The 22,944-nt window shown below is 34.6% G+C and overlaps 1 protein-coding gene across 2 annotated transcripts; it reads left to right on the top strand.

Moving 5' to 3' along the window:
• Positions 1 to 908: 908 nt before the first annotated feature.
• LOC144968790 (S-adenosylmethionine decarboxylase proenzyme-like) lies at positions 909 to 21,996 on the top strand. Of its 2 annotated transcripts, XM_078907471.1 has the most exons (12): positions 909 to 941; positions 2,003 to 2,106; positions 7,556 to 7,642; positions 8,343 to 8,469; positions 9,948 to 10,050; positions 10,745 to 10,787; positions 13,793 to 13,847; positions 16,343 to 16,423; positions 17,801 to 17,893; positions 18,287 to 18,361; positions 19,414 to 19,494; positions 20,765 to 21,962. In XM_078907471.1, exons 3-12 carry the CDS (start codon positions 7,608 to 7,610, stop codon positions 20,900 to 20,902), a joined length of 831 nt encoding a protein of 276 aa, XP_078763597.1. In that variant the 5' UTR covers positions 909 to 941; positions 2,003 to 2,106; positions 7,556 to 7,607; the 3' UTR covers positions 20,903 to 21,962. The 2 variants fall into 2 exon arrangements, with proteins under 2 accessions (XP_078763597.1, XP_078763596.1); XM_078907470.1 differs by lacking the exons at positions 909 to 941; positions 2,003 to 2,106 and adding an exon at positions 2,210 to 2,356 and having other exon boundaries at positions 20,765 to 21,996.
• Positions 21,997 to 22,944: the final 948 nt, after the last annotated feature.

Here is a 22,944-nt window from a genome sequence, read left to right as displayed (position 1 = left end):
TGGATTCCTACCATAACCGGATCGCAAGTCGGGACTTGTATCGGAGTGATGGTTTCTTGTGGGAATAATCCAGGTCCCAATAGTAAGACGACTGCAGGACCAGACTCGCGGAAGATTTACAATGTTAATTGTTCGGACGTATGACAAGGAATGTGGCAATTTTGTATAAATTCACTTGGCAACCCAACATCTTCTTGACAAGAGAATGAAAGAGGGAAAAGTGATTTTTGTAATGCTGCCTTCGGAGACATCTCTCTCTCTCTCTCTCTCTCTCTCTCTCTCTCTCTCTCTCTCTCTCTCTCTCTCTCTGGATCAATAGCTCTGTTTATTTGATAGAATATAACTTACAACAATAGATTTATAAATAGTAACATATAGTCTGAGCAGAGGTACGATAATATCACAAACTGGAGACGCACGCCAATAGCTCAAAGACACCCACTCGCTTCGTTCCGGTGCGGCTGGTTAGCAGCTTCCCCCCCCCCCTCTCTCTCTCTCTCTCTCTCTCTCTCTCTCTCACTCACTCACTCACTCTTTCTTTCATTCTTTCTATATATATATATATATATATATATATATATATATATATATATATATATATATATATATATATATATATATATATATATATATATATATATATCTTCCTTTCTCTTTTCCTTTCTCTATTAATCTCTTTCCCTCTTACTTTCTCTTCCCCTTTCTCACTCTTTCTCTCTCTCTCTCTCTCTCTCTCTCTCTCTCTCTCTCTCTCTCTATATATATATATATATATATATATATATATATATATATATATATATATATATATATATATAAACATTTGAAATATAATTAAGATAGTTTGACTTCTACAACGTTGTTATCGAGCGTTGCTCTCATCAGGAAGTGGAAGTGACTTTCACTTCCACTTCCTGATGAGAGCAACGCTCGATAACAACGTTGTAGAAGTCAAACTCTTAATTATATTTCAAATGTTTATAAATAGCTCCTTTTATACTAAAGTTGAGCACTATTCTTTCATGGTTTTTGTTTTATAATTTATATATATATATATATATATATATATATATATATATATATATATATATATATATATATATATATCACTTATTCTTTCTTTCATTCTGTCTCTATCCCACTCTCTCTCTCTCTCTCTCTCTCCCCCCCCCCCCCCTCTCTCTCTCTCTCTCTCTCTCTCCCTCTCTCCCCCCCTCTCTCTCTTCTCTCTCTCTCTCTCTCTCGCTCTCCTCTTCTCTTCTCTCTCATTCTTTTTCCCTTCTTTTTTTTTCTCTACTTATCTCTATTCCTCTTTCTTCCTTTCTTTCTTTCTTTCTCTATATCTTTCTTTCTTTCACTCCTTATTACTTTTTTTCTCTCCCATTTTCTCTTTCTTTCTTTCTCCCTCTTTCTTTCTTTTCTTTTCTCTCTCTCTCTCTCTCTCTCTCTCTCTCTCTCTCTCTTGCTACATAACTTTACTTCTTTGTTTCTCTCTCTCTCTCTCTCTCTCTCTCTCTCTCTCTCTCTTCCCCTCTCCCCCCTCTCTCTCCCTCTCTCTCTCTCTCTCTCTCATTCTTTCTCTTCTCTCTCTTTCTTTTTCCGGTCTCTTTTTCTCTATTTATCGCTTTCTTTCTTTCTCTATATCCCTCTTTCTTTCCTTTTTTATTACTTTCTTTCTCTTTCTTGCTATCTCCCTATTTCTTTCTTTCCATTTATCCCCCTCTCTCTCTCTCTCTCTCTCTCTCTCTCTCTCTCTCTCTCGCCCTCTTTCTTTCTTTCTCTTTTCCCTCTCTTTTTCTTTCTACATTCTTTCTATCTCCCTCTCCTCCTCTGTCTCTTGCTTTTCTAACCCCCCCCCCCCTTTCCCTCTCTTTTTATCCCTTTCTTTCTCTCCCTCTCTCTCCTCCTCTCCCTCCTTCCATTTTGTAAATCTTAAAATTAATTATATTAAACGGAGGATTGCACGAAGGAGATAAATAAACCATGAGATAAACAAATGCAGAAACGAAAGAAATACGGTAAGCGGCAATGACGAACAAGGGAAATTCCTGAAAGTGGGGGTCTTATCGTCGACGGCGGACACTCGCAGTAAAGTTAAGAAATTTGGTAAGCGGTAGAATTATGCTATTATTGCATGGGCCTATCTTTCTATTGTGTGTATTTGCTTACAACTGACCGTTTTTACGATTCATTTGAGGAGAGTTAACTTTCCTTCACCTCTTGCCTCTTTCTTGGTCACCAACATGGCGTCTGCTAATCAAGACGAGCACTTCTTCGAGGGAACCGAAAAATTATTAGAAATATGGTTCACTTCTTCCCACAACGGGATAACAGCAGATCTTAGAAAGATTCAAAGGTATTGCTGAAATACTCACTCACTCACTCTATCTCATGACCGGTTGGTCGTCAGGGGGACTCTTGGGATGCAGACTTCACGATTCGATTTTTTTTTAGACCCAGGCCATCCTATCTAATGACCCTCTTAATTAGTAACAATTTTATTTGTTAGGTTTATTATTAAACTTATGTTTAATGGTAGTAGCAGTAGAAAGGCATTGGCATTAACTGCTTCTGTATCATTCGTTATAATTAATATTTTTTAAATTTTATTTTTTGGTTTAAAGATAAAGTAAAATGTTGAAATATTAATGTTGCCTATAACGCGTTCATGGAGGGTGGGGGGTTAATTGGTCAGTTGGTCAGTTAGACGATATATTGGGTTGGTGGTTTGTAATAAATTTTGTTACCTTTTTAGATGATTTAATTTAACAATTAAATAGCTGATTGCGGTTGGATGTGGAGAGGAGATAAAAGGTGATGTTCTGATTGGTGGATCGCAAGGATCCTGAACCAATCGGTTTATCGGTTTATTGATGATTACGAGCTGTTTGTTATGTTGTTTAGATAAATTGTCTGGGACTGATAGAGGTTTAATAGGGTGTTGGATTCTGTGGGTTTTGATTGGTGGAAGTTGAAAGTCTGCAGCCTATCAGCTGATCGGAATATTCGAACTTCTATAATATTAATATGGGGTTATTTGTGGAAGGGAGGTTAGGTTTAGGTTTTAGGTTGGGTGGGGGGGGGGGGGAGGTTTCTGAATTGTTTCTGTTGGTGGGATGTTGAGTACACGGGCCAATCGTCTTGTGGGCTTATTTATTGTTTGTGGTCGGTTGCTGTACTTGGGCTATTGCTAAATTATGGGAATAGATTGGAACTGGTAATGAAGGTGGTTATGTTTTTAAAGAGAAACTTTTGATTAATTTGTTAGTAACCTATTCCCTTGCTCCCTAAGGAGTCCAAGGGTGGCCACCCACTTTCCCGCTCTCTAGCCGAGCGTCATTCGCTGCTTTAACTACTGTGCACGTGGTCTTTCCCTATGCAGCATTGGTTATTTTATTATGTTATGAATATGGTTAAGTTTTCATCAAAGTTTAGAGTCATGGGGGGAGGGGGGGGGGGGGGAGATTGTGACTGTGGGTATACAAGGTGTACGTTTTAATATTATAAATATTATAACTATTGTTCATTCCGAGTTGGCCTCGACTGATCTCATCTGCATACATGTGGTCCACGGCAGTCTAGGCGCCGCATCGCAATTGTTTCAGCCGCACTTCAGGCGGGTTGGGCGGGACCAGACCCCTCCGGCATGCTGCACGGCACACACATTGCCCCGCGCCGTCTTTGTCATGGGCCGTTGCGCCGAGTTCGCCGAGGCCGCATCGGAAGCTTTGATTCGTTGTTATTTAATTTTTAAAAATTATATCATATTTAACACTCATGTGCCACGTCCTTTCCTTGGAAGTTTGTTATTATTATTTTGTTGGGTTTAGTATGAGTGGGGAGTTTTGGTTGGGGGGGGGGGTTGTTATTTTGTATGTTAGTATTAGTATAATTTATTATTAGATGGTTTTATCTGCCGCATGATCTTTTAGAGCCGAAATAGGGTCTGTGTTCTCTACTCTAGCTATAGTTTTGCAATCGGGTAAATAAAAATACAAAAAAAGGTGGTACTCTGCATTTTTCCTTGGCGTGATCTTTTGTCATTTATGTTGGTATTCTTTTCCATCTCCGTTTGTATCAGGGTGATGGGAAGGGGGCTGTCTGTATTATCTATCTATATGTGGGATTGGATTGGACGTACTTCACGATTCGACGCCACTCATCACGGTCTTGGGCCTTCCTCATTAATTAAGTTGTGCCAAGTCAATCCTGTCCAATCTTTAATGTTATCCTCCACACTTTCCTCTGTCTTCCTCTTCTTCGGCAGCCTTCTACTGTGCCCTGCAATATTGTCTTGCATAAGCTTTCATGTCTTACGAGGTGACCAAACCAAGACAATTTCCTTCTCTTTCATTGCAGCGTTCTTGCCTTCCTGCCAGTTCTTTTACTTTGTCCAGAACACATACATTGGTCCTATGTTCCAAATATGATATTTTTAGTAGTTTTCGGTAGCCTTTGAGCTGGAATGCGCGACCTCTCCTTTCTGTGTCAGCATTCATGGTCCAGGCCTCGCAACCATAGAGGAGTACAGACAGTACCAGAGAACTCTAAATAGTTTAAGCTTTGTCTTGAAGTTTATGTTGCTTTTCCAGATTCTATTTAATCTTTAGTCTTGCCATTACTGCAGTAGCCATGCCCAGTCTAGCTTTTATTTCCGACGTGCTTGTTCCGTCGTCAGTGAGCAGCACTCCAAGGTATTTGAAGGATGTTACCTCTTGAAGAGTCACCATTCACGACAATTTGTGTTCTAGTATTGTCTTGGCTGTTCACTAGGATTTGGGATTTGGAAGTGTTGATCTCCATGCCATAAATTGATGCCGCTTGGATGTAAATGATCAATAAGATCTTGCAACTCTTGTTCCCTGTGGGCAATAAGGTCTATATCATCTGCAAACCGCAGGTTGCATAATTGTCTGCCACCAAAGAGACTGTAGGTTGGTGATACATTACCTGTTCAAGATATATATTGAATAAGGTTGGGGACAGTATGCAGCCCTGTCTGACACCAACAGATGTTTTAAAAAAGTGTCCCAGTTGGTTATCACACAGGACAGCACTAGAACCTTGTTCATGCAAAGCTTCTGTCGTTTGGATGAGTCCTTAATCAAAGTCGAAGTTTCTTAGAATGTTCCAAAGGCCATCGTGCCACACTCTGTCAAATGCCTTTTTGAAATCAATGAAATTATGATATACAACTGTTTGGTGTTGGAGACATTTTTCAGTGAGGATGCGGCTATTGAACACCTGCCGGACTGTGCTCCTGCCTGCATGTTGGAACCCCGGCCGACTGGGTCTTGGTTTCGACTCTGCTGAGCTCTCAGTCTCAGTCTCACCCTGGCTACCTGCTTTTTAATTTGAAGCTGAAGTTGATGTCTACACGCAAACTTTAAGTGGCTAAGTTAAAGGTCCAATTTTTCCAAACATGTCTCTATTTGTTCGCACACTGTTAAAATTATTGAATGACTAGAGAGAGATGAGCGGTGCCGGTGGAACTGATATTATTGTTGGCTATGACTGTGTCGTGAATAGTTTTTAAGACCTTATTCGCGATTGTAATAAAAAAAATAATAAAATCTCCAGCGAAGTGGGCAGTTGCCACCGAGGTGTGTGTGTGGTGGGGTCTCCATTAAGAAGTCAAAATGGGCATTGCCACCTCTATCTAAGTGGGAATCTCCAAAGACATATCTAGACTTAGACTGCGTCTATACCTCTATATTACACATATATATGAATGGGCATCTCAATAGCATAAATCTACTGGCTATCTCAGGCAAGGTTCCCTACACGCAAAATACCTTAAGCACACATGCCTTGGTCTAGGAAATGTCAATCCGTAGCAGGAGAAATGATAGTCAGTATTCACAAATCAAACGAGCAAAGAGAGAGAGAGAGAGAGAGACTGAACTTTTATAGCCAATTACAAGGTCACAAACACACAAGAAGAAACAATTGACAAAACCCCCATAAAATTTGATACCTTATTTGTTTCTCTATGACTAACAGTTCCAAAGTTATTTATATTTTTCTGTGAAAATTTTAGTCTGCTTTACAGAGAGAATCTGTGATCTCACTGCTGCCTTAAAACGGGCGTCTCGCGGTTTTCGGGAAAGTTTGAGTTTTGCAGTCAACTTGGGGTTGAAGGCGAGTAAAATAAAATAATGAGCGAGTGTATCAATTTTGATGAGATTTGGCAGAGCTATTCTTCAATTAATTGTCTATCGTTGCATTAAGTATAATTAAAATGTATCCATGATTTAAATAGTTATAATAATCCAAAAATTTATAAATTTTTACCTCAATAGCTTTCTGAGAAATACAATAAGAATTGAGAATGAAATACACTGTTTTTCAACAAGCCGAAAGCCTGGTTTTCCTTTTGGATTCTGTGCTTGATGTTTTGTTCTGCATTCCTGTCTTTTGACTTTGAATTCAAGATAGGAGACCTCTATTACTTCGTCAATTACATGTTCATCTATATTTCACTATCATGTTTTGGATCTACCCTCATGTACACAGTCTTAGTCTTATCGAAATTTATTTTTAGTCCAATTTTCAAGGCCAATACTTTTAAGCAGAAGTCAAACTATTTAAAAACGTCATGTGACAATATCAAAATCGTTTTTAAGAATGTCAGAATACAGAATTGCTTAATTTGAGAATTTACCTCTTAACATGTCAACCAGAAATGGCTGACAAGAGCCGAATCAACGAGCTAAAAGGACTAATCTTTTAGTGAACAAAAGTTGTGAAGTATCAAAAAGTTGCAAAGAAAGTTGAAGCATGTTTTTGAAAAAGAAGTGGGTTTTTGAAAAAATATTCATTAATCATAATAATAATAACAATAGTAATAATTATAATGATGATGATAATATAATCTAGATATATTGGGGCCAAAGTCTCATGACCATGAAACAAAAAAGGATATTTAAAGGATATTTTACAGGATTTAGAAACATTCTTACACGTTCTGAATAGTTAAATTTACTCTTAAAGGTGTTTGTGGGCATTTTTGCATTGTTGGAAGTGAAATCCTAGATTTTACATTTTCGTTGACAAATGTTTTAGCAACAGAATACAGAAATGTATATTTAATCAAAATAGAAACTTGAGATGAAGACAAGCAAAATACGCTTGACAGTGTTATCTCATGATTGTATGTGAGAATATTGTACTGGACTGCCAACAGCAGGCCATTGTTAATAAATATAATAATAATAATAATAATAATAATAATAATAATAATAATAATAATAATAATAATAATAATAAGAAGAAGAAGAAGAAGAAGAAGAAGAAGAAGAAGAAGAAGAAGAAGAAGAAGAAGAAGAAGAAAAATGATAATAAATAAAAAGAATGATAAAAATGATAATAATAATAATAATAATAATAATAATAATAATAATAATAATAATAATAATAATAATAATAATAATAATAATGATGATACAAATAATGATGATGATAACAACAACAGCAACAATAATAATAATAATAATAATAAATAATAATGATAATTCTAATAAATTGTTATTCTCCTTGTTTCATTCACTCTTAGACAAGAATGGGAGAAAGTGCTCAAGCTTGTCAAGTGTGAGATCATCAGCTTCATGAGGAATGATGACATGGATGCTTATGTCCTCAGGTAGGCAGTGCAGTTTGTACTTCAGTTTGATCTATCAGTGCCCAGTTATTGTATATACAGTGCAACCCCTGGATAACGACTGGAAAATTATGTCGTTATTCTGGGTTTTTCAAGATGGTGGGAAAAAAAAGGGGGGGGGGAGGCTTGGTGAGACCCGTGCATACTTAACAGTGTGATGTGTGGATCAGTGCCTGAGAGAAGACGTCGCTATATTGGGGTTTTTGTTATTGACATATAGTAAAAAAGATGGGGCCAGAGGTAATTGTCGCTATCCAGAGGTTGCACTGTAATTACAGCATTTGATTTAAGTAAAAAAAAAAAAGATTAATTAATGTGAGCTGTAAAAATTATTGAATGTCAAATATTGGTATAAATTGGTTATACTCGAATTACTTGCTGTATAAGATGTTTTCATCCATCTGTTCAATTTTCGTTTCTTTTGCCTTTTCCTCTAATCATGTGTGCATTTTTTCTAAAAAAGACTTTTACTTCATTAGAAATAAAGTATTCTGCCTCTTATGAATTAAGTTAATGACGATTTCAGAGTACACTATTTGGAATTTTTATGATAATCTGATATTTTACAGCCAACTCTTTAATCACCGACTTGATTAAGTCCATCATTTATGTATAACAGGATTTTAATGTCTATATTCTTTATCAAGGACTTACAGGTCAAATACTTTTTTTTACATTTCAGCGAGAGCAGCATGTTTGTGACAAAAGATCGTTTCATCTTGAAAACATGTGGCACAACCACTCTGCTAGCTGCTGTTGATTATCTTGTAAATCTAGTGAAACGAGAATGCGGCTATGATGTTATTGAGGTCAGTGGATAAGCGAATTAGAATTTTAATATGAAATAAAATATAATTCTAGTGCCTGACCTGCCTCAATTTTTCCATGATGGGTTTCCTTGTCATTTGATTTTCATTTTAATTTAAAGAAGTCCTTTAGAGCCACAAGACTCATGAAGCTGGTGTTTGACTGATTTTGTTGCATTCAACAGACATTCTACCCTTTGGATAAGATGCTTTTCTATTGCAAAGTGCTTCCTTCTGGATTCTAGACTTCATTTGGATTGAAATTGGTCTTTTTGCTTGTGAAACATGTGCTCTTCTGCCGAGCTATCAAGACCTCAAAAGATACACAGGTCTTTCATTTATTATATATATATATAATCGATTTAAATCTTGAAAGATAAAATCGCTTTAGCCCAATCCTTATTTGCAACACAGCTGTTTTTAAAATCTTGGTAACTTGCCATTGTAATAATTCACGTTATATGAGAGAGAGCCTTTCATAGCCTTTAAATATTTCAAACAATGCATGAAGCATTCTTTAATACAGTTCACTCCACTTAATCGCACATTGGTTAATCGCACACTACTCTTATACGCTACACATTCCTGAAATATGGATTTATTTTCTATATAATCGCTCTGCTTAATCGCACACCATCTCTACTTAATCGCCACACAACATCGCATTGGAGTGACCACCAACAGCCATATGAAATCAGCGCTGCTGTTCTTGTTCCACACAACTTTTCAGCCAAAGCATTCGATCAATTCGTAACAATGGACAACAATATACCGTTCCCATCAGCGGTGAACTGACATCTCAGGAACCACTGGATTCAGTTCATCCTCACAAAAGACAATGCCTAGATAATGCAGATGAGTCATCGGAATATGACACACCACCCCTGACAAACACTAAAAAACTTGACATGGTAGACAAACAACACTACTTCATCCAAGAAGAACGCTTAACAGATTATCTACATTGGCGAGATTAGAGACAAAGGCTTATAAACAGCTTCCGATTACTGTTCTAACAAATAATAATGTCACATTTTGTTGTCAATCAAACATGAAAAAATAAAATAAAAAGAAGAATTAAAAAAAACAAAACAACACAAATAAATAAATAAATAAATAAATAACATTTTAATGAGGTTATGCCTAGAACATGACGGTCCCAAGCCCGAAGAATACCCAGAAGTGAAGGTCCTACATGAACGACACAAGAAAGTTGGTGCTTAGATGCTATTTTTAGCTTCTCTGCTTAATCGCACACTCTGCTTAATCGACACACTAACTTGAACTCCCGAGGGTGTGCAATTAAGGGGAGTTGACTGTACAGTAAGAAAAATGAATTCAACTTCTATTTTGTAATCTGCTATTTACAAATCTTGTATGTGTTTCTATTTTCACTTTTGATGCATGATTGCGTTTGATTATTTTTAAAATATGACAATAAACATGTCATTTATTTTTAATAGTTTTATAAATTATCACAGGACATATTTTACTCCCGCAAAAACTTCTCAAGACCAGAGTTACAGCACTCTATCCACCAGTCATTTGATAAAGAGGTGTCCATATTAGACAAAATGTTCATAGGTGAGTTTATTATTATCAACACTCCCTCCCTTCCCCCCTTAAAAAGGGAAAAAATTGATGTAAAAGCTTGCTTTTGGAATGGCAAATTTATATTGATCAACCATTTAGTTTTATCTTTCATGAAAGCTATTGAAGTATTTTGGTCACTGGTATTGTATAATGTTGATGAAGAGCTGTCTTTTGTTTATTTCTTTTTCATCGACTTCAAGCCATGTTTCAACATAAAGATGAATTTAACATGCCATAATCTCACATATTTTCATACTGGGAACTATGTTCTAAGTTTGAAAATTTATATGCTTAACCATACTGCCTCATCCTTAAAAATCTCTCTTCTTGAATAGCTAATTTATAAAAACAAGATTTTATGATTATGTGAAACATCATGGGCACCATAACTGTGGAACAACATAGAAGAGTTCATTATTATGATAATGATGATGATGATGATGATGATGATGATGATGATGATGATGATGATGATGATGATGATGATGATGATGATGTTGTTATTAATATTATTATCAAGATGGAAAGTTTGTCTCATGTAATCAAAGAAAAAAAATAAGAATGAAGAAAAACGTAGAGCATTGTAAAAGTCTTTGAGGAAAATGCACTATTTTATATTTTTTTTCAATTAACTCATTGACTTCAATCAATCTCTGAATTTATCTTTCTATTTTATTTATACCAGATGGATCTGCATATGTGCTTGGAAAAATGAATAAAGACTGCTGGTAAGATGAATTGCTTTTTACTACCTTTTTTAGTTTTGTGGTTAGAGTTAGTTTTATTTGCATACATTATGTTAGATCATATCAGTGATGGAAAGAACAGTTCAATCTTTAACATCTATTTAGATGCTGTCATAGAATATTTTACTCATTTCATTAATTTCTTGAAAGTTTTAATGGAGAGAGATGGCGGAGTGGATCAGGCATTGCACTTACAACGTGAGACCCTGAGTCTGAGCCTCGCTATTGGCATCATATTTTTTCCCCTTGAGCAAGAAATTTAGTCCTCATTTTGTAACTCTGCCCTGTCGGCGATTCCTAGTTAAATAGGTCCTTAAGATAAATTTTATTTTATTTATGTTTTAAAACTTTATTTTCAACAAATTAATAATTTGTCAAATTAAAACGGGATCTCAAAAGCAGATTGAATGCTATAAGTATTTAGGTTACATGATAATTGAATCTGTTGATTGGAAAAGATAAACCAACCAACACATTTTAAAAATGACATAGAGGTACATTTTTATGATTAGTTGAGTGAGATGGATTGTAGCATGATGCATTGAAAAGAAGTTTTTAAAGTTAAGCATGGAAAAACTTTATTTATTCTAGTGATATAAAACATTTAAAATTAAAGAAGGCTGCTGATGAAGAGAGAAAATAAGAGAGAAAATTTGTTGGACTATTGCAAAATAGACAATTATATGAACTGTGACACTCACAAAAAAAAAAAAAAGCAGGCCCAGATAAACGTTAATAACTTTTGCAGTTTTTGTGAAATTTCACCACATTATCAGGCAGGTTTGGGGCATAATGTCTTACCAAACTTCATGGGCATACTTTTGTTAAGCACCATACAGTATGCGGTTGCACAGTCGCACCAAATTTTAATTTTCCCATAAATTCATTTCTTTTTGAACGGGTATTTTTCATGCTTCCTTTTTGCAAAACATGGTGCTTAGACCTCAGTAGAATTCTTTTGCTATTGCTAGTGATTAGCAGACGATTGGGTCATGAGTAGGTGCCTCATTCACCTAATTTGACCCCACTGGACTTCGTGGGATCATCTGAAAAGCAATATTTATGCAAGACTGTTTCAATTATTCATGAGCAGCAAGACAAAATCAAGAAGGAAGTGTGGGGTATTACCAAGGAATCGTGCCAACAAGTAATAAAGAACTTTCAGAAAAGATTGACTGCTTGTTTAAAAAATTGTGTGAAGCATTTTGCAAGAACAAGGCCTCCTTTCTTTATGTGATTATCAACATTATTGTACCCTTTTGTTCTTTGTAAACCTGGGTGGGGTTACTTACCTCCCATAGTGGGTAGGGAGGTACTTACTGTGTCTTCTATCCCCCTCTATCTGTTTTCCAACATGCTTTCTGTCTTTGTCTTGGAATGAGATTACTTGGTTTTGATACCTTGGCTGGGAGAGAAACAGTCAAATGTATAGTTAGAGTTTTGGGAGATGATATTTTTTTCCCTTGTATATCATCTCTCTGTTATGCACTGTATTGTTTTATATTTTTATATGTGGAGGCTGGGTGGGGTTCCTGACCTCCCATAGTGGGCAGAGGGGTACATACTGTGTCTTCTATCCCCCTATATCTGTTTTCCAACATGCTTTCTGTCTTTGTCTTGGAATGAGATTACTTGGTTTTGTCCTGGTCCTGGTCAGATGCCCTGGCTGAGAGGGAAACAGTCGAATGTATAGTTAGTTTTGGGAGATGATATTTTTTTCATTGTAAATCATGTCTCTGTTATGCACTGTATTATGCTTTCTTTATATTATATATGATTTGTAAAACATTTGAGTGTTTTCCTCTTAGTGGGGACCTGTGCTTGTCTCTGGATGAGACTTTTAGTGATCTCAAACTAAATACTTTGATAGAGGGCTTTTGGAATCGACACCTGTTTCTTATTTGAACCAATTCCCCTTTGTCTTCCCTTTTCTTGGATGCTTTATTGTAATTCTAGCACTTTTTACTATCCCATTTTCTTCCTTTTTACTGGCGCTGATATGACCTTAATGTGTTGCAAGCGCCGTAAAACCCTTAAAAACAAAACAAAAACAGTTTTATATATGATTTGTAAACATTTGAGTGTATCCCTCTTAGTTGGGACCTGTGCTTGTGTCTGGATGAAACTTTTAGGTGATCTCAAACTAAGTATTTTGATAGTGTGCTCTTGGAATCTACATCTGTTTCCTATTTGAACCAATTCCCCTTTGTCTTACCTTGTCTTGAATGCTTTAATTGTAATTCTAGAACTTTTTACTATCATATTTTCTTCCTTTTTACTGGTGCTAATATGACCTTAATGTGTTGTAAGCACTTTAAAAACCTTAAAAACAAAAACAAACAAACCAACCGTTATCAATGAATAATTTGTCATTTTGTTTTCAAAAGGTAACCATTTATCACAGAGATAATGTATTATGTCACATCAGAGAGAATTTTTTGATAAGATATGTGAATTTTGAATTATAATCCTAATTCTGAATTTTTAAGGTCAATGTTGTCATAACATTTTGATTCTCAACTTTGTAATGTTCTAATAAAAATTCCGTAAGCTACAGCCGTAAAATCTCTCTGTGTTGACACACTATGGTACAGTGTTGACAAGAGGGAAAAATATGGAGGTCATTCCTTCATTAGTTTTTGTGTAACGTTTGCCACAAGATTGTTATATTTTTTAAAGTCAGACCCCGCAATTAGGTCGCAAAATGGGTATCAACACAGATAATTAAAATTTTTCACCATAAATGTTGTTTTTTAACCTATAATGACGATACAGAATGATTAAAACCGCCCAATATTGGTAATTGATTTTCTTTTTTAGAAAAGACCCAAACCGCAGTTGAATTAATGTATCTTATAATTTTTATTATAATGCTGCATTGATAAAAATAGATATAAATTTACATTATTTCATTATGTTATATTCATCAACGTGCTGTTTATCTGACATGAAGATTTTCTTTTCTACAAACTTTTCTTCTATTTCAGGTATCTTTACACACTGGATTGTGGGGGAGTTCAGACGCCAGATCAAACTATCGAAGTATCCTTTAAAAAAATAATTTTTTGTTGTCTTTTGGCCAAATTTTTCTTTCTTGAAACATGGATCACTAGTATCGATAAAATAATCTTCTTTCAACTATATTGTAATCCGTGATTAATAAACCAAGCAGATAAAATTTAATTGCTCTATTCCTTCATTTATTTATTTTCATTTAGATTGAAGGTAGTATTTACTGAATTAAAAAATTTTTTTTTGGTTTTGTTACCAAATAAAAAAAGTCAGATCACATCACTACAGTCTTGCGGTCGTTGCATTGGCTTCCCGTGGAGGAGTGGATTGCTTACAAACTTGCTTGTTACTGTTTTAAGTGCATCCAACTACTTGTTATCTCTTCTTTCTATCTACAATCCGAATTGCTCTCTCCGCTCATCTACCTCCCTGTACTTGAACCATTTGATTCCTAAGTTGAATTTTTCACGATGTGCTTTCTCACATTCTGCTCCCACTGTGTGGAACGCTCTTTCAGCAGACACCAGACATTGTAATTCTCTGTCCTTCTTTAAAACCTCTTTGAAGGCAGAGTACCTCCTTTCAGTTTTCTGTGAGTGATTTTATTGAATGATATATATATATGATCGCATGTGCATATGTATAAGCACTTTTGGTGGAAAGGGGCTCTATAAAAATTCATGCATTATTATTATTATTATTATTATTATTATTATTATTATTATTATTATATTATTAGTAGTAGTATTAGTATTAGTATTATTATTATTATTATTATTATTATTATTATTTTTATTATTATTATTATTATTATTATTATTATTTATTATTATTATTATTATTATTATTATTATTTTTATTATAATGGTGGAAAGGGGCGCTATAGAAATTATACATTATTATTATTATTATTATTATTATTAATTATTATTATTATTATTATTATTATTATTATTATTATTATTATTATTATTAAATTATATTATTATTATTATTATATATATATATTATTATTATTATTATTATTATTATTATTATTATTATTATTAATATTATTATTATTATTATTATTATTATTATTAATATATTATTATTATTATTATTATTATTATTATTATTTATTATTATTATTATTATTTTGTTATTATTTATTATTTTAGTTATAATAAAATTGCACCAGTGGCACATGTGATATTCATTCTACAGCTTTAAATTTGGAATTTAAAGCTAAATGATAAAAGCATTAAAGGCCCTTTAAACATATTCCCTACATTTAGAAGGCCTGAATAATTATATACACTATACCGAGCACCTTTCACATTTTTTTCAAACACCTTAATATTTTTTTGGTTGTTTTTTGTTATGTTTCTTTATTTTTATGTTTGTAAATAGACATCTTGGAGATGTCTATGGCTCTGTTTGTAGAGCATGAGCAGAGATTATGTAGCTGGGTCTCTTAGATCTGGAGGGTGGAGAGTATTTTTCAATGCTAGTGTCTATCCAAATGGTAGCAAGCAGTTGTTATTATCCGTTTAACTATAGAAACTCTGGCTCTCCCATAGTGGGCAGGGAGGCACATACTATGTCTTCTATCCTCATATATCTGTTTTCCAACTTGCTCTCTGTCTTTGTCTTGGAATGAGATTACTTGGTTTTGTCCTGGCCCTGGCCGGATACCCTGGCTGAGAGGGAAACAGTCGGATGTATAGTTAGTTTTAGGAGATGATATTTTTTTCCTTGTAAATCATCTTTCTGTTATGTACTGTTATTTTGTTTTATTCTTAACATATGATTTGTAAACAGTTGAGTGTATTCCTCTTAATAGGGACTTGTGCTGGTGTCTGGATGAGATTTTTAGGTGAAATCAAACTAAGTACACTGATAGTGTGCTCTCGGAATCTACATCTGTTCCCTATTTGAACCTTTTCCCCTTGTCTTACTTTTTCCTCAAGTCCCTTTAATTGTACATGTAGAATGTTTTTACTTCCAATTTTCTTCCTTTTTACTGGCGCTGATATGACCTAAATGTGTTGCAAACACTGAAAAACAAAAAAAATAAAAACAAAACAACAACAAACTCTGGCTCCATGGGTCTTATGGATCTGAACGACTACTTATTATTATTATTATTATTATTATTATTATTTTTATTATTATTATTATTATTATTATTATTATTATTATTATTATTATTATTATTATTATTATTATTATTATTATTATTATTATTATTATTATTGTTATTATATTTATTATTATTACTGTTGTTAAATAGAAACCATGGGCGATTTTGATCTTCTATGTCCCACTGTACTATTACAATCTTGCTTGTGTGCCTCTTCTTATGACTAAGAAGGTATGCCAATTGCAGACATATTGATCATTCTCAAAGCCTGGGAACATTAGACGGAACTCACCTTTTTTTAAAAGTTCATATTTTATTTGTGGGAGTGAGCAGGTGTAGGAAGGTAGTTATGGTACTTACTCATTTGTGAATTTCATTGCAATTCCTTAAGTCCAATCAGCTTCTCATGTGGAACATGTGTTCTGAAAAGATGAAGATCTTCACTAAAGAAGTCTGTAAGGATGGCAAGGAAGCAACAAAGGTAATGAAATTGGTCTAAACTTTTTTCTTCTTCTTAAATTAGAGTAATGGATTTTATAAATTATTGTGTAGTTTCAAACGACAGTGGAGAACGGATATATTGATGCTCATATTAACATCACACTTATATCGCAGAGTCCTTTGTTTTTTTTCTGGTATATAACATAAGTAAATAAAGATCTTGTATATTGACATCAATTTTACCAGAAGTTAGTTATATCGACATAGCGGCAATTATTGGTTAAAAGAAAAAGAAGGGATAAAAAGCATACAATTTATAGGTTACTAAAAATATCCTGTTGTTAGGTAAAATATAACGGCCAGTGAAATGCATATTAAATTGCTGTAAGATAAAGTAGCAACCAATGAAAATGCAAGATTATTGTCCAGTGACATGTCTTTGATCAGAACCTTGAGGTCAGCGATGAAGTCTCGGCCAATGCCATTGTTGCTCATGTGATCCGAATACCTGATTCTGAGTCAGATTAGGAGGTTACCGCACCATCAGAATCAGTTTCCAGCCATGCGGCTATAGCAACTACCAATACCTGATGCTGGTTTACACAACAGTACTGTGGACAGTGTCCATAAAACTATTCCTAGCATTTGGAAACGCACAATAACTTGCTTTTAAAAGTCAAATTAAGTGAAGCATCCTGAATTTCAAAATTGGCCATCAAATCATCGAGATTGTCTTCTCTTGTAATTCTCATATTTTTCATTTGCTTCTCTTTCATTTATTGGAAGGACTGATATATGGACATGACGCTTATATCAACATTTTAGCACATTCCTGACAATATTGATATATCTGCCTTCAACTATACTGAAATGTTGATTGTTTGTCTTGTCTTAACCTTTTTGAACTTTATATAGCGCAATATCCACTAAATGTGTTCAAAGCGCTTTACAAGGGGTCCCTGGTCAACAGCAACATGTAACATGTAGGACGGGACATGCCGCCTGTTAGGCGATATTACAATGTTTCAAAGACAACGCTGTTGACGGCCAGGCCCTCATTTTACACCTGAGTTCGGTGAGAGAATGTTAGTAAAGAGCCTTTTCCAAGGACAAAACTATGTGCTGAGCGCGAGGCTCGAACCCAGGATCTTCCGATCCGAAAGCAAGTGTCAAATCACAAGACCACATGGCCGCCCAACCTTTTATGGTGTTGATGTTTTATTGTCTGCCGTTCTGGAGTATATATGTACTTTTTTATAGACCAATAAATTCAAAGTTAAAGAAAGAAAATTTCACTTATTATTCACTGAAATGATTGTTTAATCTATTCAGGTATTGGAAGAGCGTCTATGTTGCAAAAAAATATTTAAAAAAATGATTTATCATTTTTTTTTTTTTTTTGTTCATTTGTTCACAGAAATCTGGCATAGCAGACATTTTCCCAGACATGCAGATTGACGACTTCCTCTTTGATCCTTGTGGTTACTCCATGAATGCCATCTTACCAGGGGTGAGAATCATAGTTATGGCTAACTTGTTTCTTTCTTAATCACTCACCTTCATAGTTTTCATTTATCTCCCTGCCTCAAAAAGTTGAGACCTTAGCTGATGATGTAGGTCTACATTTCAATTTCATTTGGTTTTTATTTCTTTTTATAAGGAGAACTGTCCTACATAGACTACTAAGGACTTACATGATCAGACAATAGTAATGAATCGAGTACAAAAGAATATTTTTGCGAAATTCTTTTTCTTTCTTCTCTTTTAAAAAAAATTCCTTTTCCGTTCAATAAGGCAATTATAGTGTTATGTCTTTAATGTCTGTCATCATAATTAATAGTGTTGTTTGATGCAGCTATAAGGGAATAAGGATAACTAACATCTCAAAAAATATCTTTCCCAGGGTTACTACCTTACTATTCATGTGACACCCGAGGACCACTGCAGCTATGTCAGCTTTGAGAGCAATGTGCCACAGGTGCTGTTTGAGATCTCTCTCTCTCTCTCTCTCTCTCTCTCTCTCTCTCTCTCTCTCTCTCTCTTTCACTCTCTCTTTCTCTGTCTCTCTATCTCTCTCTCTCTCTCTCTCTCTCTTTCTCTCTCTCTCTCTCTCTCTCTCTCTTCTCTCTCTTCTCTCTCTCTCTCTTTCTCTCTCTCTCTTTCTCTCTCTCTCTCTCTCTCTCTCTCTCTCTCTCTCTCTCTCTCATCCTCCATTGTTTTATAGATATTTTTATGTGTAGTAACGATTCCTGCACTGTTTTTTTGTCTTCTTTTTTTTCCATTTGATATTTTTTAGGTCCTCAAATCGTTATGCTGGTGTGAACCAGATGCCAAAAAGATGCATTATTAAACTTGCATTGTACTAACTCCTGGTTATTTAACCTTCCAGCATGGTTGTTAGGAGTCTGGTGGACTTTTAGTCCAGGATAGAGATATAATTATCACGTTTTAGTGTAGTAAACATTAAATGGCTTATTAAAAAGTGGATCATTGCAAATAGAAGTAGAGGATATGAAGAAGTTTTGTGTGTGTATGTATGTGTGTGTGTTTGAGTGTTTCACTCTTGAGCTTATGATGTCAATCAGTTATCATATGGTCGCTTTCTAAAAGTCCAGGGACAAATTTATCTGCTGCAGCTGTGTTATGTATGAAGTGGCAGCCTTAGGCAGTAACAAAAATATAGAGAAAAATAATTGTCAGCCATGAAGGATGAGCACCTTATACATGGCATGTGGTGGCAAGCACAAGTTTGACTACACAATAATTGCTTTATAGCCATTTTAGTTTTCAGTGTTGGTGTAGGAGCCATAGAGATTATAAGGATTTTTCATTTTTCTCCAGGCTTTCATAATAATTTTTTAAAGGATTTTATCGTTACCTACTCTTGATTATTATTTTTTAGTGTGTAGAACCGGTAATAATTATTATTATTTTCTAATCAATAATTTTATATATTTATTTAATTATTTATTAATTTATATATTTATTTAATTATTTATTCATTTATTTCTTTATTTTTATTATTAACAGAAATCTTACAAGAGTTTGATTGACAAAGTCCTCAAGGTATTCAATCCAGCAAAGTTTCTGATGACCATCTTTGCTAACAAGGTGAGGACACATTTATTATTTTCATTGTTGGCGGGATAGGTCATTCTTGCTATCTCCTCTATATCCTATATCTCTTGTCCATTCTATGATGCTATCTGTCTTTTTCCTGGAATTAGACTTTTTGGTTCTGCCTAAGCTGTGATTGGCGTCTTTCAATGAAATGAGGCATCTTGCAGATACACAAACGTTGTAGTCCCATGCTTCGGGACAATAAATCAACACAATGATCCATGTTTACAAAAAGACATTATACACAGCTTATCACATCTCAAAGATCACATAAGGGAAACAGGCTAGAGTTATGCCCAGGCTTCAATGATTATTTTGAATCATCCAGTGTTAACAACCTCTTGAGGAATATGGCAGAGGGGGAAATGGAGTGAAAATGGAGTCTGGTCTGTTGGATTTCTTTTTTTATCTGTAGACATGGTGTTGGCCTCATGGTGGCAATTATATATGTTCACTGACAGGTAGGATAGTGGACATTTTTATTTTGTTTGTTTTTCTGCATTATTCCTTAGTTTGAGCCCTAGATGTTTAACAAGGTTTTTTAAAGTAATTTAATTAGTTATATGTTGCACTGTACTTCTGTAAGTTTTCTTGCTATTTTTGTGTTTTGTCTTTTTTAGTGTAAATATGGCATATTCCAGTATTAATCTGTCATACTTATTTGCTTTTAAGTGAGTCGATACTGAACAATTTTCCAGATTTTTTTATGATGAACGTTTTGTTTGCCTTACAGGCGATTTGTGAGAAATGACGGCTCAATTTCAGGTTCTTTGTTAAGTGAGTGCTCAAGGTATCTAGCACGGGTGGTTGGATGGGAGCATCACCCTTGAATCATATACCTATGATGTTCGCATGGGTGTACGATCCGATAGTGATGTCGTTTCTTCTTCTCTTTACTAGCCTATCCTGCTTCTTTGGTTTGTGATTGTATTTTTGACAGGGGATATTTTTTTCCCTGTAAATCCTCTGCCTGTTTGTTCTTGGTTATTTATAATTTAGCTTATGATATCTTTAGGTTATGATTTTGATTGACATTTGTACTATTTTTGTTAGATTGCTTGTTTTTTTGTTTCAGCGGTCTCTCATATAACCTCAATTGTGTTGGAAGAGACCTAAAGCAACAAACAAACAAAACAAGGTATCTAGCAGACTTCACTTTTGACTATGCTGATAGTAACATTTTTTTCTTCTTTTGCCCTTAATTGTCAGATTTTATTTTAAAATAAATCAGTTATTGTTATTTTTCATATTTGTTTTTCAGGCATCTATTGCCATAGAATCCCACAAAGACCTTGAGAGGGTGGACTTGATGCCAGGATATCAGCGACTGGACCACCAATTGTCCAGCTTCAAGAGCTACAATCTCACCTACACCCAGTTCTCCCGTCCTTACAAATAGGAGATTGTGTGCAGGGATCTCACACAGTTGTACACGCATCCTTGGACCAGAATATTAATTGTATTAGTGGTAGTAGTTGAAATGACATCACTTGATAGTCCTTTAGTCACATGTAATTCAAATCTTAGTGTTAATAGTATCATATGTTTCGATAGACAGCAATCAGAAATATTTTATACTCAACGTGTGTTTTCTAACCCCGGTCCCTCACCTGCTGTATACCTGAGATCTAACTGCACATATTGTGAAAACCGTAAAGCAGAATTTAAATGTGGTCTGTTGTCAAAGTGTTACTTCTTAAATCTTATCTATAATAACTTATACTCCAAATACTCTATAATTTGCACATATTGTCTGTCATTGTGTTTCTGTACGTTTTTGTGGTGTTCTAGAAAAGGACGAAAGAAGATGAGTGTGAAGAAAGGATACATTGTAAGGAAACCGAAATAAAAGTTTAGGACGCATTGTTTTCTTTTCATAGTATACATTTGTGTTTTCTCTCATCTGTTATGCTATGTGAAGAAAAGTTGAGAAATAGATCAAATCACCATTTGAAATACCCCATTTCAATGTTAGAATACTCTGAGGGTGAATCCTTCATTTGGATCCAAGATGTGAATCAGTTTGAAGCACATTATGTGAATCAGGTTGAAGCAAATTATGTGTAAACCTTGACATCCAAATGGTTCATTGACAGAAGATTAAATCAATGCAACAGATGCATTGATACATAACACATTCTGTTCTTATTTGATAATGTGACTTCTGTACAATTCACCATCAAAGACCATTTACTATGATCGTAATGAAACCCAAGTTTATATAATATAACCTACATTATATCAACATCAATATCAAAGTCCTCTTTTTGTTTTAAAAAAAATTCTTTTATACCTTTGGTTCAAACCTCCTTTCACTGATCAGTATGAATAGATGAGTAATAATAATAATAATAATAATAATAATAATAATAATAATAATAAAAAGAAGAAAGAAGAAGAAGAAGAAGAAGAAGAAGAAGAAGAAGAAGAAGAAGAAGAAGAAGAAGAAGAAAGAAGAAGAAGAAGAAGAGAAGAAGAAGAAGAAGAGAAGAAGAAGAAGAAGAAGAAGGAGGAGGAGGAGGAGGAGGAGGAGGAGGAGGAGACGACGACGAATGATAATAGTAATAAATGACTCATTAATCTGCTAATGAACTCTTATGTCTTGGAATGGTGGAATTGGTGTTTAAACAAGTAGGCTAAAGTTGTGTGTCCAGAAACAGATGAACATTAACAATTGAGGATTAAAGTGTTTGATAATATATATTACCTTTATTTATTTTCATAGGGAATTTTTTCATTGGGTTCTATTCCAGGGGAAGACCAGGTATTACAAAGTGATCTGAGTGAGTTAACTTGCTCAAGTTTTTGAGTGGTGGGGTGGGGGGTGGGAGCGCTTGACTTTATATCAAACTAACATCATACCGCAGTGCTCCTAAAGAAATCAACATCACCAGGAGCTTGTTCACATGAGTAAAATATGTCAATACTTGCTCTCTTTCTTATCAAAAACCACCCTTTTAGGGCAGTAACACATTGTGATTGGCTAATCCATTGTACACTTTTGCATTACTTCCCCCCTCTATTGCTCAATGCTGATGGTTTTCCTCGGATCTGTGATTTTGGAGTCAGGAGGAATTTCCTCCTTTTAAAAAATATTTCCCCAAATTGAATTTACTGGCTTGAGAGACTTGGTGTGTGGTGGAAAATATTTTTTTTTTAAAATCTGCTAAACGTGTTCAAATCGTTTTACAAAGGGTCCTGACCAACAGCAACATGTATCATAAAGAACGAGACATGGCGCCTGATAGACGAGAATACAATATTTTCCAACAGAGACACCGCTGGAACAAATTTGGAACAAATAGGTGCAGTTTTCAAACATCTCCAGAAGTTAGCTACAGTACAGTATCAATTATAGGTTATCATCTCAATTGCTCTAAAAGGGGGTTAGTGTTGTAAAACTAGGGCTTAATGGCAATCATTCAAAGTTTTTTTCCTTTT

This window comes from Berghia stephanieae, chromosome 3 (genome assembly GCF_034508935.2).
Source record: "Berghia stephanieae isolate SIO BIC M18660-M18661 chromosome 3, UCSD_Bste_1.3, whole genome shotgun sequence".
NCBI lineage: Eukaryota > Metazoa > Mollusca > Gastropoda > Nudibranchia > Aeolidiidae > Berghia > Berghia stephanieae.
This window is presented reverse-complemented; position numbering and strand designations above follow the sequence as displayed.

Excerpts from the sequence above, each read along its gene's own strand:
- LOC144968790 (XM_078907470.1), top strand. The coding sequence starts at position 2,244 with ATGGCGTCTGCTAATCAAGACGAGCACTTCTTCGAGGGAACCGAAAAA. Across the intron at positions 2,357-7,555 it reads GATCTTAGAAAGATTCAAAG|ACAAGAATGGGAGAAAGTGC; the intron begins GTATTGCTGAAA and ends ATTCACTCTTAG. Across the intron at positions 17,894-18,286 it reads TGAATGCCATCTTACCAGGG|GGTTACTACCTTACTATTCA; the intron begins GTGAGAATCATA and ends TATCTTTCCCAG.